The sequence below is a fragment of the Capsicum annuum genome, chromosome 6, assembly GCF_002878395.1.
Source record: "Capsicum annuum cultivar UCD-10X-F1 chromosome 6, UCD10Xv1.1, whole genome shotgun sequence".
NCBI classification, from domain to species: domain Eukaryota; kingdom Viridiplantae; phylum Streptophyta; class Magnoliopsida; order Solanales; family Solanaceae; genus Capsicum; species Capsicum annuum.
This window is the reverse complement of record NC_061116.1, coordinates 225913485-225930973: the sequence shown is the minus strand read 5'-3', so window position 1 is coordinate 225930973 and position 17489 is coordinate 225913485. Positions and strand designations below refer to the sequence as shown.

At 35.6% G+C, this 17489-nt stretch overlaps 1 protein-coding gene and 1 long non-coding RNA gene across 5 annotated transcripts; both read left to right on the top strand.

Moving 5' to 3' along the window:
- Window positions 1–11748: 11748 nt before the first annotated feature.
- Window positions 11749–13388, top strand: LOC107873783. The gene is made up of 3 exons (XR_007056860.1): window positions 11749–12238; window positions 12330–12453; window positions 12549–13388. It is a non-coding gene; the product is annotated as an uncharacterized LOC107873783 (long non-coding RNA).
- Window positions 13389–14236: 848 nt separating this feature from the next.
- On the top strand, window positions 14237–16893 carry LOC107875343 (RPM1-interacting protein 4). 4 transcript variants are annotated; one of them, XM_016722028.2, is made up of 4 exons: window positions 14237–14579; window positions 15156–15629; window positions 16169–16357; window positions 16624–16893. In XM_016722028.2, exons 1-4 carry the CDS (start codon window positions 14574–14576, stop codon window positions 16645–16647), a joined length of 693 nt encoding a protein of 230 aa, XP_016577514.1. In that variant the 5' UTR covers window positions 14237–14573; the 3' UTR covers window positions 16648–16893. The 4 variants fall into 4 exon arrangements, with proteins under 4 accessions (XP_016577514.1, XP_016577513.1, XP_047270177.1 ...); XM_016722027.2 differs by having other exon boundaries at window positions 14343–14579; window positions 16166–16357; XM_047414221.1 differs by having other exon boundaries at window positions 14353–14579; window positions 15276–15629.
- Window positions 16894–17489: the final 596 nt, after the last annotated feature.

Below are 17489 nucleotides of genomic sequence, written 5' to 3'. Positions count from 1 at the left end.
AACTGTAGATCTCTAGAATATTATCAAATTTGAAATTAAGTTTGAAATTAAGAAAACTATTAAGCTAGTGTTTGATTATACACTTTTAAATTATTTATAATAAATTATTTTTGAGTGAAGTTTTATTATGTTGTTTGATAATAAATTTTAAAAATATATTTTATTTTAAAAAATTTACAAAAATTAAAATCCCACTCAAATATTAGTATTTAAAAATTTGAATTATTTGTCAAATAATGACAGATTGTATGGCCAAATACTATTTGTTAATTTTCTTTTTCAAAAATTACTTGAAAAATTTATGCTTAAACGGATCCTAAATCTAAATATTCTTAAAAGAAAGCATTTTGACGTATTTAAAATTCTTGCTACCTGCAAAGTTTGGAAAAAATAGACCATAAAAGTTTGTTATATATAATTATACTTTATATTTATGTGAGAGGTTATTTTCACCGCTTGAATTCATCACCCTTAATAAGATATTATCATTTATTTATCTTATCTTATTAATTGTACTTTTATTTAATAATAATACCATTAGTTGATACTCTAACATGTCTTATTCTGTACTGAGAGCAGTCAGGCATGTTATCACGGAGGAAGTAGCATACAATGAGGGGGTCATTCAAATAGACATTGCTGATCTACTCATAACTGCGATCTTATATAAAAAAAATTCAATTTTTATAATATTAAAAAAAAAAACTTACATTTATTTGTAACAAAATATATGAGATTTACGAACTCTTGACAACTAATTATTTATTATATATGTGATAAATTTTATTCAAGCATCTGATAAATGAATTACTCAATTTTATGGAAATATTTTCACTCTCAATATTAACAAGAACCTTTATTTTTACACTTAAGTTAATTAGTAATTGTATCAAAAATCATCCCTATAGGACTTTAAATTTATATAGACGAAAAATTAAGCTATTAAATTTAATGTTTTTCTATTCAAAATTACTCTGAATTTTGTCCCACAAAAGATGAAAATAAAAGAATAATATGACAACCGACGGGACATATACTTTTCTCTTTTAAAAAATAAAATAAAATTATACTTAATGATTTTATAAGAAAAAATAATTTAAAATAACAGAAAAAAAGAGTTCAAAAATTAATTTTAGTAGAATCGTCTCAATACGTGGATAAGGATATAGAAGATTAACTCGTGAAAAGTATATATTATTAAGGCCAAACCCATCGATAGCCCCCTGAACTTGGTACGATATTTCACTTTGACACCTCAAGTGGACGTTGTTCACTTTTGACACCTCATCTAGCTTTAAGTGTGTCATTTTGACACTTTTTGCTGTTTCAGAGGTATTTTCGTAATTTTTTCATCTTCCTTCTCTTTCTTCATCACCCTTTCACCCTTTCAATCCATTTTTTTCCATCATTTTTTCCTTTCCGTAACACATTCATACACGAATTTCTCCTTCATTAATCGAATTATCAGAGGAAAAAAAAAATCAAGAAACAAGGTTAATTCGCTATTTGAGAAATAAGAATGGTTGATTTTAATAAAAATCAAGAATTTTCCTTCTTTAAGAAATAACAAAATCAAGAAATAAGAGTGATTGATTTTCCCTTGTGTTGATTTTAATCATTCTTGTTTCTTAAAATGAGTTTCTTTCTTAAAATGATTTTTCATTTACTAATCGAATCAACAGGGAAAAAGAGAGGAGAAAATCAAGAAAAAAAAATTCACAATTTTTGTGAATTTAAGCTTACTTTTTTTTTTTTAGAGATTGTGATGTTTCAATTCACAAAGCTAATGAACATACACAAAAACATAACAGATTTCTACTAACTATGTTAATATTTCAACAAATTCTTCACTTTACACTTTATTATCTATGGGAGATGATATCATATTGAGGGGTGGAGAAGCGGGTGGGGGGTGGGTAAGCTGAGAGCGGGTAGGTGGGGAGGGGGGGGGTGGGTGGGTGGGGGGGGGAGGATAATGGGGGGGGGGGGGTGCGGGCAGGTGGTAAGGGGGGTGGATTGGCTGTAGAAGACGGATGGGGATTAGTGGGGTGGGAGGGAGTTAAATTTTATAATTTTTTTATAATTATTTAAGTTAAAAAATTGTCAAGTGTCAATATTTGATTGGTATTTTTTTATTTTAATTAAAAATAATTATTTAACGATTAATTTGGAGAAAAATGACAAATATTATAATATTATTGGTCACTTTACACTTTATTGGTGCGTGTAATATACACACACGGTATATTTTTGTTGATTCAGCAAAAAGTGTCAAAATAACATCCGCGTATGTTATTTGAGGTGTCAAAAGTGAACAATATCCACTTGAAGTATCAAAGTGAAAGATCGTGCCAAGTTCAGGAGGCTGTGGATGAATTTGACCTATTATTAACATTCTTTACTAAATAAGTCATCATTAAGTGAGCTAAAAATGCTTTTATGTAAATATTTTTACGTAAATGCTGACGAATACCATTCAAAGAGTTTAATCATAATCTTTTAACATACACCTAATTAGGCAAGTAAATAAAATGTACTAAATTAAGGAGAAAAAAATTCAAAAGAGTTAAGTTAATTAAAACCATCATCTCATATTAGTTGTCATGATTAGGGGTGGACGTTTGGTATTCGATTCAATATTTTTAAAGTTCGGTTCGATAATTCGGTAATCGGCATTTAAACATAGATACCACATACCATACTTATAAACATCGGTTCGGTAGTTCGGTAATTGGTAAATTAAACTTCGGTTCGGTACGGTATTTGATAATACCATATTAAAGTTGGAGATGTGCAAATGTACGTTTAAACTTCAAAGAGTATATTTAATAGAAATCCTATTTAGTATTCTTTTTGTTATGTTTTTACGAATATATTACCAAGGTCTAAGTGATTCTTTGGGATGACTAATACTATTGTCTATTGGGTTGGGTTAAACACACACACACATATATATTCGATATTCGGTAAATACCGAATACCAAACTGTATTAATATCTCGTACCAAATTCAATCCTGAATATTAAAATATTAAAATTTTACTCCCAAATATCATACCAAATACCGAATTACCAAATAACAATTATCAAATTTTTCGATTCAGTTCGGTAATTCGATTTTTGATATTTTATGCCTAACCCTAGTCATGATCGCTTCTCAAGAATCAATTATTTGACTAATCTTCAAAATTTGACTAGATTAGATCAACTCGATGTTTTATAAGTAATTAAGATTTATGTATATATTGCTAATATTCACATGTCAATTTGGTTAAAAAGAAAATATTTTTAAAATATTGATTAAAATTCTTAAAAAGGGAGTATTTATTTTTGATTAATTCATCAATTTGATGATTTACTTACCATACACTAATTTAGAGTCCAAATTAACATTTTTGCATAGGTAAGTATTTTACCATAATAGTAAGTTACCATCAAATTATTGGCATTATAAATATGAGGCTCTTGGAACACATAGAAAATAAAACTTATTATAATTATCATTATTTTTATTTGTATTTCTTTGTCAATGGCTTCTTCTAGGTTGATTATTCTTTTGTTGTTTTTTACTCTGTCACCAATTTATGCTATGGATAATTTTTATCAATATTATTATCCTAGATGGGGTCAAAATCACATGACTTTTCTTAATGAAAGTAATGAAGTGCAACTACTTTTAGATAGACAATCAGGTATAACTAAAATCCTTTTATATCTTGTGTTTGTTTAATTGATAATTAAGATTCAGTGAGCTTTGAATGAATTCAAATAAATTTGGGGAGTTAGCATTAAATTTATTGAAGAGAAATGATTTTTTAGTGCTTAGATTTTTTTTTTGGTTTTTACGAGTAAGAAATCTTTATTTTTACGCATAAGAGATCTGAAAAAAAATATCTTTCTTCTAATCAAATTATTAAAACGATCTCATTTCCTCACATTTGCTACTAATATTAACTACTTCTCTACCGTAAAAATGGATACTCTCATTTCTCTACTTTTTTAAATTACAACGGTCTGATCTAGTAATCAATGAAGTGACTGAGAATCACAAGGTCTCAGTTCAAATCCCAATAGATACAAAAATACTAAGTGATTTTTTCTCATCTATCCAAAATGGATAACGTTTTTGGAAATCATAATTAACAAAATAAATAAATAAATTTATTCGTGATATTTTCTAAAATATCCTTGTAAGTCATATAAATATGAAAAAAAATATCATTTATAAACAATTACTTTACACATGAATTAGGTGTAACAATTTCAAACATCTTTTATTTCTATTATTATTATTTGGTGTTTGTTGAAATTTGTGTAGACATATATTTACGACTTTTATCATATGGTTAATAATGCAGGAGCTGGATTTAAATCCAAATTACAATATGAATTTGGATTATTTACGATTAGATTGAAGCTACCACCCAAGAAGACCAACGGAGTCATCACGGCTTTTTATGTACGTTATTATTAATATGGTTATTTCATTGTTACGTGACAAGACAAGCAATGAATAGGTGAAGATTGATCGACATAAGACTTCTTTTATTGTGTGTGTATTAATGGGTGATTAATTATGGCAGCTAATTTCAGATGATGCAAATCAAGGGGGCATTCATGATGAATTAGACTTTGAATTTATAGGCACTGGAGGCAAATTTCAGACTAATTTATTTGCCAATGATATGGGTGGTAGAGAAGAAGTTTATCAACTTCCATTTGATCCTTCTCAAGATTACCATACTTATCAAATTCTTTACACTCCCCAACGTGTAGTGTAAGTAATAATTTCTTACTTTTCACCTTTTTATTACTTTACTTTTCATAAATATAAAAAAGATTTTAAGTGATATAGGTTGATTAATAAAGTTATTTTAGCATGTTAATTAATTAGCCTTATTAGGTTAGCCAACTATTGATTGTAGATAGAACTTCAATTCATAGAAGTAAAGTGAGTTTTATTGTTTATGCATGACAGTCCATGGATTTTTTTTGTTGAAAAAGTATACTGTATAATCTTATTTGTGCATTCGTACATTATTGAGATTGTGTATATACACATTATTGAATTAACCTAGGCAAGTCATAAATATCGCATTCTAATAACTTTCTGAATCTTTTCACTAAAATTTTTGATTTCGCCATTGACTCCAGATATTATTCACCTCTTTGAAACCCCATTATAACACGTGTGAACTAACGTTTGCAAGTCATAAATGTCCCATTTTAACTTCATTCTGACTCTTCTTACTGAATTTTCTGATTCCGCCACTGACTCCAGACATTATTCACCCCTTTGGAACCTCATTATAACATGTGTGAACTAAGGTTTGCAAGTCATAAACATCACATTCTAATATCTTTCTGAAATTTCTGATTCCACCACCTACTCCAGCAATATTCACCTCTTTGAAACCTCATTATAACATAACCATGTACTCATTTCTCTTCAATTTGTATAGGTTTTTTGTGGATTACATGCCAATAAGGACATTCAAGAACAACATAGATAGAGGTATAAACTACCCAACAAAACCAATGTGGATAGAAGCAAGTCTATGGTATTCAGATAGTGCTGGTTGGGCCGGGTATGTTGATTGGGCCAAAGCCCCATTTATAGCTTCCTTTGAAGGCTTCAATGCTACTGGCTGTCCATATGGTAGTACTTGTGTGACCCCCCCAAGTTTTAGCCCATGGATCAAGCCCAAATTAAGCCCAGAACAGTTGAAGGCTTTGAGGGTTTTCAGACACAGACATATGACTTATGATTATTGTGCCGTATTTAAAGGCAAGTTCCCAGAATGTGCTTCCAAAAATATTACTAGTGTATTTGTTTAGTTAATTGTGATTAGATTCACAAATTATTTAGTGTTATAAATCATATGTATCTTTTATCTATTTATGTATCTACACAGGTCATATTGCATTCGGAGTTTAAGTACGACATAATGTTTTTATAGTTTACTAATCGTGTTAAGTTAGAGGTATTAAAATACTACAACAAAAAGGATTTAACTGTAATAGTTTAATTGTTGCTAAATTATACAATTATCAGTAACAACTATATTCTAGCATTCTTTGTAAATGTCCTTAAAGCATGCAGCGACATTAAATGCAATGACAATTAAATGTTTTCTTGAACACTCTTTTTTCCAAATAACGAGGTTCATTGCTAGTGATGTGAGATTTATATCTCATGCTTTGTTAGTAGCTTTATGTGGACATTGAAGCAATTACTTTCTTTCTTACCCAATTGATGTGATACACTTTAACTGGGTAAAATTTTTAATAAAGGACGAGAGTCTTTTTAGACTTACGGTGTATATATAACAAGCCATAGATATTTGTGTGGCTATAAATCATCTCATTAAGGGTAAAATGATAAATTAAAAAAATTGTTTTTAGCTCGCCAATAATGGTATTAGGTTGTGAATGGATCTTTTTGCTGTGCCCATGCACGAGGAGAAATACAATGACACTATGGTAGTAAATTCTAGGTTTCAATTTGTCAGCGTGTCACTAGAGGTGTTACTTCCCTGAGAAAATGGTTGTGTTAAGATTTTACATATACTACTTGGTAATCATCTCTAGTCAAGGTCTCTGGTGATTACTCTGGCATGTTCTCGAGCAAAAATTTGCTTCCTGCACAGGCACACAGCTAATGTTTTTGAGGATAAATATCAGGCCTTTTGCAATAGTATCTGTATTTACCATAATCTAATCCTTTCTTTTGTTAGACTGTTAGTCACAATGCTTATGCTGATGACCCATATGCAAAGGAATTTGGTTTTAAGTGTTTGGAAAATCGGGTAAATTTTTTCACTACAACAGAATAACTGGCCGTGTGTAACTTCACCCAAACGGATTTATTTTTGGGTACCTCCCAAAAGGCCTCCTACTAATGGAGTCGGGCACCTTCCAAACCGTTATCACCATTGAATTTTGCTATCTCGTACTTTACTCCGGATATTTTATTTTTACCGAGTATAGTACCACCAACCGCAAATATTATTTTTGTGAATGAGCAGAACCTGCTCTCTGATACCAGTTGTTGGGAATAAATCCCGCCACGATAATAATATTGCGATAATAAAAAGCAATAAATATGACAACGGTAATACGGTTAATCAATAAGAACAATGAGAGCGATAATGACATCAAGATTTTACGTGGAAATCCTTCACCACGGACCAAGAGGATCAACTGATATTACTATAGTAAGATATTTTACACCTTAGTTACAAAAACAATATTCAAAGTGATTACTACACACTCAAAAGAAATAACCCTCTTTTGACTCCCACCTTACTAAAATACCTAGTAAAGAATTTTACACCGTAGTCAAAGTAACTACCACACCTTACCCCAAAATATTGCTCACTCTATTTTTTCCTTCACTGACTATTTTTTATCATGGTCGGTGAAATACCTCACCGTTCTTTATTATTTTTCTCTCATTTTGAAGCATAGAAGTGAGCTGAATTTGCCTCTATTTATAGGAAAAAATCAGCCCATTTGATGTCATTACTTACACAAATATTGCAGGTCAATATTTATACATGAAGCATGCAGTAGCCAATTTTGAAAGCAACAATTTTGGACTTGAAAAATTGCATGCATAATGAAGATGGGGCTGGACCCCTACAAATCTACCCCTCCAGACCCATGCATTAGAAGGAGGTATCTTCGCCTTCTTAGAGAGAGCTCATGCCGACAAGTTCTTTGCACAACTTAAACTTGTCTTTTGGCACCATCTTTGTCAGCATATCCACAGGATTTTCAGTCGTTCTTGAAAGAACTGCTTGAGCCATATCATTTCCTTACCAGTTTCAGTAGCCGTATTACACTCAGCTTCAGCTGTAGATAGTGCGAATCACTTCTGCAACTTCGACTGCCATGATATAGCTCCCCCTGAAAAATGTAAATAAAATTCAATAGTGGATTTTCTGTTATGAAGGTCACCCGCTATATCAACATCTGTATAGCCCTTCAAGATTGGATCATATCCTCCAAAACACAAACAATCTCCCGAGGTTCTTCTTAGGTACCTCAATATTCATTTGACTGCTTTCCAGTGCTCTTTTCCTGGATTTTCAAGCAACCTGCTAACAACACCAACTGCGTAAGTGATATCGAGTCTGGTACATATTATTGCATACATTAAAATCCTAACTGATATAGATCACCCTCATCATTGACGAGGACATACTCAGAGAAGGGTATTTGGATGACTCTACCCTTCAGCGATAACCCATTTGATCTCGCTAACCATCTTGTACCGCCACTACCAACCAGTGGGACATGCCACTTGACCACCACTTGTCAAGAAAACTTTCGACATAAGACATCAACCGTAGATCTCCAATGTAACACCCCAACTTAGGAAGGAGTCCCACATCGGCAAAATACAGGAGGGATGCTGGATATATAAGTGAGAAAGCCTTACTCCCTAGTGACGCGTTTTAAATTCGTGCGGGCCTGGGCCCAGAGCGGACAATATCACTAGTGGGTTGGGCCGTGACAAGGGTATCTCGGGCCTGTGTGGTTCGGGATGCTCGTCGCGGTCAGGGCCTTGTGTCGGGTCGTGACATCCAACTACTAGGTCACTTCACATGATCAGCCAAACAGATCTGCTAAACATCTTGAACCGCCACTGCCAAACAATGTGACATACCTCTTGACAGCCAAAAAGATCTGCTAAACATCTTGTACCGCCACTGCCAAACAATGTGACACGCCGCTTGACCATCACTTGTCAAGAAGACTTTCGATACAAGGCATCAACCGTAGATTTCCAACTTCTAGATCACTTTACATGATCTGCCAAACATCTCGTACCGCATGATCTGCCAAACGGATCTGCCAAATATATCGTACCGAATGATCTGCCAAACATCTTGCACCACATAATCTGCCAAACAGATCTGCCAAACATCTTGCACTGCACGATCTGCCAAACAGATTTGTCAAACGTCTTGTACAGCATAATCTGCCAAACATCTTGCACTGCACGATCTGTCAAACAGATCTGCCAAACAGATCTTGTACTGCCATTATCACGGCTAACCATCGTGTACCGCCACTATCAACTAGTGGGACACGCCACCTGATCACCACTCGCCAGAAAGACTTTCGACACAAGACACCACCTGCAGATTTCCAGTCTTATTGTCATACCGGAAACTTCTCACAAAATGCAGTCCACTACTCTGACACACTCGAACCTGGGCTCTGATACCACTGGTTGGGAAAATCGGATAAATTTTCCCACTACAACAGAATAACTGGCTTTGATACCAGTTGTTGGGACCGCGTGTAACTTCACCCAAACTTCGCACTAGTATGATATTGTCCGCTTTGGGCCAAGCCCTCACGAATTTGTTTTTGGGCACCTCCCAAAAGGCCTCATACTAATGGAGTTGGGCACCCCCAAATCGCTATCACCGTTGAATTTTGCTACCTCGTACTTTACTCCAGACATTTTATTTTTACCGAGTATAGTACCACCAACCGCAAATATTATTTTCGTGAATGAGTAGAACCTGCTCTCTGATACCAATCGTTAGGAATAAATCCCGCCACGATAATAATATTGCGGTAATAAAAAGCAATAAATATGACAACGGTAATACGATTAATCAACAAGAACAATGAGAGCGATAATGACATCAAGATTTTTACGTGGGAACCCTTCTAAGTAAGGAAAAAACCCACGGACCAAAAGGAGTAACTGATATTACTATACTAAGGAATTTTATACTGTAGTCACAAATACAATATTCAAAGTGACTACTACACACTCGAAAGAAATAACCCTCTTTTGACTCTCACCTTACTAAAATACCTAATAAGGAATTTTACACCGTAGTCAAAGTGACTACCACGCCTTACCCAAAAATAATTGCACGCATAATGAAGATGGGGCTGGACCCATCCATAGTCAAAGTGACTACCACGCCTTACCTAAAAATAATTGCATGCATAATGAAAATGGGGCTGGACCCGTCCATTAAGTGTTGGGACCGCGTGTAACTCCACCCAAACTCCGCACTAGTATGATATTATCCGTTTTGGGTCAAGCCCTCACGAATTTGATTTTGGGCACCTCCCAAAAAGCCTCATACTAATGGAGTTGGGTGAGACTCTTAAATATTGGACATGTTTCCTTTATTTTTTCGATGTGGGATTGCTTTTCTTCCCAACAATCCTACCCCAAGTTAAGACCACATCACTTGTGACCTCCCCATGTACCATCACTACCAACCAGTGGAACATGCCGCTTGACCATCACTTGTCAAGAAGACTTTCGACATAAGGCATCAACCGTAGATCTCAACTACTAGGTTAGTTCACATGATTTGGTCAAACATCTTGTACCGCCGTTATCACCCAACGGGACACGCCGCCTGACCATCACTCGTCAGGAAGACTTTCGACACAAGGCACCGGCTACATGCAGATCTCCGATCTTGTTGTCACACCGTAATTACCAATTGTGGAACACGCCGCTTGACCATCACTTGTCAAGAAGACTTTCGACATAAGGCATCAACCGTAGATCTTAACTACTAGGTTAGTTCACATGATCTGATCAAACATCTTATACCGCCGTTATCACCTAACGGGACACGCCGCCTGACCATCACTCGCCAGGACGACTTTTGACACAAGGTACCGGCTACATGCAGATCTCCGATCTTGTTGTCACACCGTCACTACCAATAGTGGAACATACCGCTTGACCACCACTTGTCAAGAAGACTTTCGACACAAGGCATCAATCGTAGATCTCAACTACTAGGTCAGTTCACATGATCTGGTCAAACATCTTGTACCACCGTTATCAACCAACGGAACACGCCGCCTGATCATCACTCGCCAGGAAGACTTTCGACACAAGGCACCGGCCACCTGCAGATCTCCGATCTTGTTGTCACACTGTCACTACCAATAGTGGAATACGCCGCTTGACCACCACTTGTCAAGAAGACTTTCGACACAAGGCATCAATCGTAGATCTCAACTACTAGGTCAGTTCACATGATCTGGTCAAACATCTTGTATCACCGGTATCACCCAACGGGACACGCCGCCTGATCATCACTCGCCAGGAAGACTTTCGACACAAGGCACCGGCCACCTGCAGATCTCCGATCTTGTTGTCACACCGTCACTACCAACAGTGGAACACGCCGCTTGACCACCACTTGTCAAGAAGACACAAGGCATCAATCGTAGATCTCAACTACTAGGTTAGTTCACATAATCTGGTCAACTATCTTGTACCGCCGTTATCACCCAACGGAACACACCGCCTAACCATCACTCGCCAGGAAGACTTTCGACCCAAGGCATCGGCCACCTGTAGATCTCCGGTCTTGTTGTCACGCCGGGAACTTCTCACCAAACGCAGTCCACTACTCCAACACACTCGAACCTAGGCTTTGATTCCACTTATTGGGACCGCGTGTAACTCGACCCAAACTCCGCACTAGTATGATATTGTCTACTTTGGACCAAGGCCTCACGGATTTGATTTTGGACACCTCCCAAAAGACCTCATACTAGTGGAGTTGGGTAAGACTCTTAAATATTAGACATGTTTCCTCTATTTTTCCGATGTGGCATTGCTTTGCTTCCCAACATTAAGATCAGTGAGAAGCTTGCCCAGGTTGAGGCTCGCATTTTGCCTGCTCCTTGGGTAAGATATATCTCTCTTCTTCTTTGTCGTGATTGTTTGGCTGTGGTTGAGAGTGACGGTATCCATAATCCTTCTGGACTTAGATACTCTTGCTGCACCCTTTGCTTTGTGGAGTAAGTTAAGTTTATTGTTTCTGCAGCTTAAATACCATGATATTGATCGAGAGAAAGACTGTCTACCACAAGTAGGCCAGTGGAATATGATGAACAAGGTAACTGATATTAGCTTGGTTGAGATTCATCATGGTATTGGTGTTCAAAAAGCAGTTTGTTACCCATTCAAGACGCTATGTATGTTACATCTTACTTCCAGTAAAACTTGGGATAATATAGCTGGATTTGAACAAGGAAAGGGTTGTGGTGATGGGTCGGCACTCAAAAGACAATAAGGAGTAATCAATGAAACAATTTGGGAGTGGATGAGAGTTATGGATGGATTCCAGTTTTCGTTCATAGTTTCCTTTTTCTCTGAAGTATAAGTCTTTTGCTCTGTTCTGGGTCAATCTTCAGTGAATGATGGAGCTAACCATAAGAATTATGTTAGTTTTATATCTCAAATAAGCTGTCTTTCTGTTGATTTTCAGTCAGTGTTGGATGCTTTAGTTATTTAGTCTGCTTTATTGTTGACAGAAAAATGGATAACGGAGGAGCGGTGAACAACTGGATCTGTATAAACTTTTCTCGCAATGTGCAAGACAGTGTTGCACGTGGATTTTGTTCCGAGCTTGCACAAATGTGCATAATATTGGGCATGGTAATTTGGAAGTTATAGTTTTTTGCTTCTTATTGTTGTATCTGTTTTGCAGGTCCTGCGACATAGTATTGTAAAATGCTATTATGTCTTTGTAGACCTACAACCCCAATCCTGTTCTACCACCTGTGAGTGCTCGCTCGCCCTGATCGAGTTGAGAGAGTCTTGAAAACTTGATTTCATGATGCTATGACAAAGTTGCAGCCGAGTGGGAGGGAGCTAGATCTTTTGATTGTCATATTGTTGCCTGACAATAATGGCTCCCTTTATGGTACAGGCCAAGAATAGTGAAATTCATATGGCGCTTCTTTGCGAATTCCTGGAAATTGCTACAGCTTAAATATTTTGTTTCTTTTTCCAGGTGATCTGAAACGGATTTGTGAAACTGATCTTGGCATTGTCTCACAGTGCTGCTTGACAAAACATGTATTTAAGATGAGCAAGCAGTATTACCTTATAGTTTACATCTAGTTACTTTTTTTTTTTCACAAACTTCTCAGGTCCATCTCTACTTCCCTTTTCTTCACCCACTAAAGTCAATCTCTCACTCATCCTCATTGAAACATCTCTGCTTCTTTCCGATTTTCACATGGTCGAATCATCTCAGCCTCATCTTGCTCATTTTGCCCACCGCTCGAGGGCTATTTCTGCCTTACTTTGGTTAGTCTTGTTCCTGATCATATCTTTCCTAGCATGCCTACACATTCTCATTTCTGTTACTCTCATCTTCTGAATATGCAAATTTTTGACTGATCGATACCAAACCCCATACAATATTACTAATCTCACCACCACTTTAAAAATTTTACCTTTAAAATTTAGCAACAAATTCTTATCACACGGAACATCAAATGCAACCTTTCCGGTCATCGACGCAATACCATAGCTAATCTTCCCATTTTCTTAGATTGTTGATCCCAATATAGAACGTAATACAATTGTTGAAAAATTTTACCACGTTAATCGAATAAAATAAACATATACTTTTTTATACATAAAATTCTGAATCATCAAATTTGAAGTATGACATTTTCTTTTTAAATTTTACCTCACCAATTTTTTTCACTCCAATCCTGAATGAAAGGCCTCCTAGATATTAAAAGATTTTTCTGTTCTCAAACATTGATGGTCCAACTTGGTGTGCTATGAATCCAAATAATTGAGTCATTAATTGTCACATTTCCAATTACAATATTACAAGTTTAATTTATAGTATAATAGTACTACTTGTTTGTAATTTTCTTCTAATTTGACTATTGTGAATTATGACCTTCTAGTTGGGCAACAGTCGAATGAAGGTAAATTGTTTGCCTTTTTCCACAAACACAGAAGTGGGTGAGCAGTCATTATAGGCAAATAAAGCATATCATTAATTGGTGTCACCAAACGATACCTTTGTTTTTTGTTTTTTTTTTCTCTTGAGGATATTTAGTAAGGCATCCATTTATTTATAGTAAGCCATCCAGTCAACCAAGCAAGCCAAACAAGGCAATTAAGTATGAATTAATTAATTATTTAGCAATGAAAATTATAAATTGAAACCAACAGAATTAAAGTTAACTTGTGTTCAATTTTAAAAATTCAGACTCCACCACTTCTTAGTCGAAAACAACTCTTCTATTGGTACATAAGATTTGACTCTTAATACTTCTGCCTCTTAACTTTCCAAAAAGGTATGGAAGTGGTGAAACGACTCTTAAGAGATACATAGATAAGCAAGTAGAATGAAAGATGCGGAAGATAAAACGTATATAAAAAAAACTTTAGAACCTATACCTTATACCATACTAAATACCATTAATATCAATTTTTTTTAATTCATATGGCTAGTTCAGTATTATAGCATGCACATCCCTAATAAAACTTACTACAAATATAGTCGACGCTGTGCTTATTTATGGGGGTAAAATTGAGGGAAGACTTTAGAGAAGACTTGTAATTAGCACGACAGGTTGTATGAGTAGAATAGTCAACCAATACGTGCTGTGGACACTGTCAATCCTTTGAAAATTCTCAACCATTTATATATCTTTTATATCCCTTCAACTCTTTTGCCTTTGTATCATCTCTTTTTCTCTTTCTTTTTGTGGATTCTTTGTTGATAATTTTCTTGTTGAAGAGCTATGGCTGTAAGTCTTTTTCCCCATTCATTTTTGAGTTCTTATAGATAATTTCTTGCTTTTTGTTTCATGTATTTGCGGTCTTCTTAGTGATTGATTTCATATGCTAAGTTGAGATGATAGACAACTTTTTCTAGTGCTCGAGGAACTAATTAATTATCATAATATGGGATTTAGATGAGAGTATTTATGTAGTTGACCAAGAGATGGAAATCATGAATATTATAATATATAATAATTGAATTTACAGTTAAATTTTTATAGATATTTAGTAAATCTCTTAATATATACAGTAGTTAGAGCAAAAACTACTAGGCTCGCTCATGTGAATACGTAACCAACCTTGTGCGGATCAAAAACTACTGAATCTTTTTGTTGTTGTATATCTGGATATATTTCAAGTATTTAGCTCAGATTCAATGAATTCCTGATTATTTTTCTTGCAAAATGACATCCAATGTTAGCACACACAGTGTGATCAGGAGGTTATCGGTTCAAGCCGTGGAAACAGCCTCTTGCAGAAATGCAAGGTAAGGCTGCTGATGTTGCTGTTGTTGTTGAATTTCCTTTAAACTGTTACTGCAGCGTCCAAATGTGCCCAAGTTTGGCAACTGGGATAGTGAAAACAACACTCCCTATACTGTTGTTTTTGAAAATGCAAGGAAAACTCGTGGTGGAAAGATGATAAATCCGAATGATCCTCAGGAGAATCCGGACATGTTTCCGAATGTTGCTCCTCCCTCCAGGCCTAAAATTCAGGCAGAGGAACCAAACAGGCGTCGCGTGAGTAGAGAAGAGGGTGATTTTCGCGCTAATTCTCCTCAGCGCAATGGGGGTCGTGGATCAAATTCTGGTCGACCTAGTAGACATAGTGGAGGGTCTGATCACAGCATCGCGAAATCACCACTTCACCCGTCTTCCCAGGCAAAGACCGGACGAGTAGCTGCATCTCCTGTTTGGGAAGGGAAGAATTCGTATGACAGTAGCCATGGTACTCCTGGAAGATCATTTGAAAGTGCTCATGCTACTCCTGGGAGGCACCAAACGAAGCACGAAAGCGTACGCTTTTTTCCCTATACTGTTTCATGATCTTGCATGATTTAGAACATTAGACTTTCAACTTGTGATTGCATTTCTGGACATGATAGGAACTGCATTTGATACTTTGAGTTTTAACTTGTATTACACTAACTGCGTGAAAAGATTTTACACTGTCAAGTCACCTGAACGATAACTAAAGGCGTGGAATTAGTTACCTGGAAAATAAAGCAGGTTACCTACAACAGGTCAAAATGTACCGATAGTGTAAAAGTTATAATACTGTCAGTTTATTTAAGTTAAACTATCGGTATTTTTGGTCTAATTTTAGCTAGTTCCTCTTAACATTGTATCTGTCGCAACACATCACATGTGATGAATTAGTTAACAAGCACTGCAAACTGAATGATGCATTTGATTTTGAGGTCAAGCTGATTATGCTGAAGCTAAGTCTGGGGAAAATGTTAAATCATTTTGAAGCTTTTGTTTTCATAACATTGAGTTTGATCTTAGAGAGCATAGGGTGATATTCATCTCATTAGATGTGTCTTCTCTAGCAGCCTGATAGAGGAGCTGTAGTTCCAAAATTTGGCGGATGGGATGACAACGATCCTCAGGCTGCAGAAAACTACACCGAGGTTTTTAACAAGGTGCGAGAGGAAAGGCACGTTGATACTGGAAATAAGCCAGGCTCAGTTGGTAGAACTTCTTACAGCACACAAAGGCATCACCAAAATGAAAAGCAGAAGGTATAGTTATTATTGAATCATGTAAGAAAGAGCACACACTTTAGTACTCACATGTGGACAGATTTGTTCCTGAGACCACTCGCTTGCTCTAGTACCATGTTGAACTGTGCGATCTCTTGCCTGCTATGTCACCATATTTAGCAGATAGAAAGAGCGTAACCTTAGTTACATCACTACACTGTGTCTCAGTCGTAATGACTTTGCGCGTTGCTGTGATGAACCATCTGTTTCGCCCTGGTTCTTATCCGTTCTTCTGTATTCTGCAGGGCTGCTGCTTTCCTTGGTGGTGAAAATGAAGGCCCGTTTTTCTGGTGACCTTAAGTTGTTATATTGGATGTGTAAATAGATCAGCAAACTATGGTGCAAGGCCAATCGTTTCTATGTTAAGAGGCTTGTTATAGCAATAAGTTTGGGCTAGTGATTTCTTGTCTTTGTAATGCTTTCAGCTGAATTTTGCATTTGTGTTGTCTATTTATATTGTTTTATATCATGTACTCTATTGTTTATTCCTAAATCAAATTCTTTTGTGTTAATTATACTACCCTTTTGTGTTCCTTACTGAGAAAAAGGTTTAAAATCATGAATGTATTACTAGTTTTTGTAATGAAACTCTTACGAAAAATGGCAGTTCAAGAGAACTATTATATGGTATTAGTCAAAATGAAGCATTTTAACCTCTGATTAACGTACGAAAAATGACAACTAACCTGTTGTTAAGGGTATATATCGATATCTTTAATGTTTTTTTGTTTTGGTTTCTCTATTTTCTTGAGCTCAGTCTATCTGAAACCTCTCCACCTCCCAACATAGGGGTAAGAACTGCATATGCCGGTTATATTGTTGTAAAAAGATAATCTTTTAATAAGCAGTTGTTTTGACAACTAGCTTTGAGATTTAAAAGGTCATATAATTAGCAAACAAATAAATAAAGCAGGTAGAGAATGCCATAGTTAGTGCAAAGATGATGCTGAAATCAGACTACACCAACTGATGATAACAAATGAAGTTACCAGCAGCAGATACATGCCATAAATTACACTGACAAAAATAATCTGTGTTATAATACTAGTACACTTTTTTCTCATCATGTTTACTAGGATAACTAAAACATTGGAACAAACCAATGAAGCCT

What these genes read in the sequence shown, in the direction of transcription:
- LOC107875343 (XM_016722027.2), top strand. An exon ending in ACCAAACGAAGCACGAAAGC is followed by an intron (nt 15,630 to 16,165) that starts GTACGCTTTTTT and finishes TGTCTTCTCTAG; the next exon opens with CAGCCTGATAGAGGAGCTGT. An exon ending in ACCAAAATGAAAAGCAGAAG is followed by an intron (nt 16,358 to 16,623) that starts GTATAGTTATTA and finishes TGTATTCTGCAG; the next exon opens with GGCTGCTGCTTTCCTTGGTG.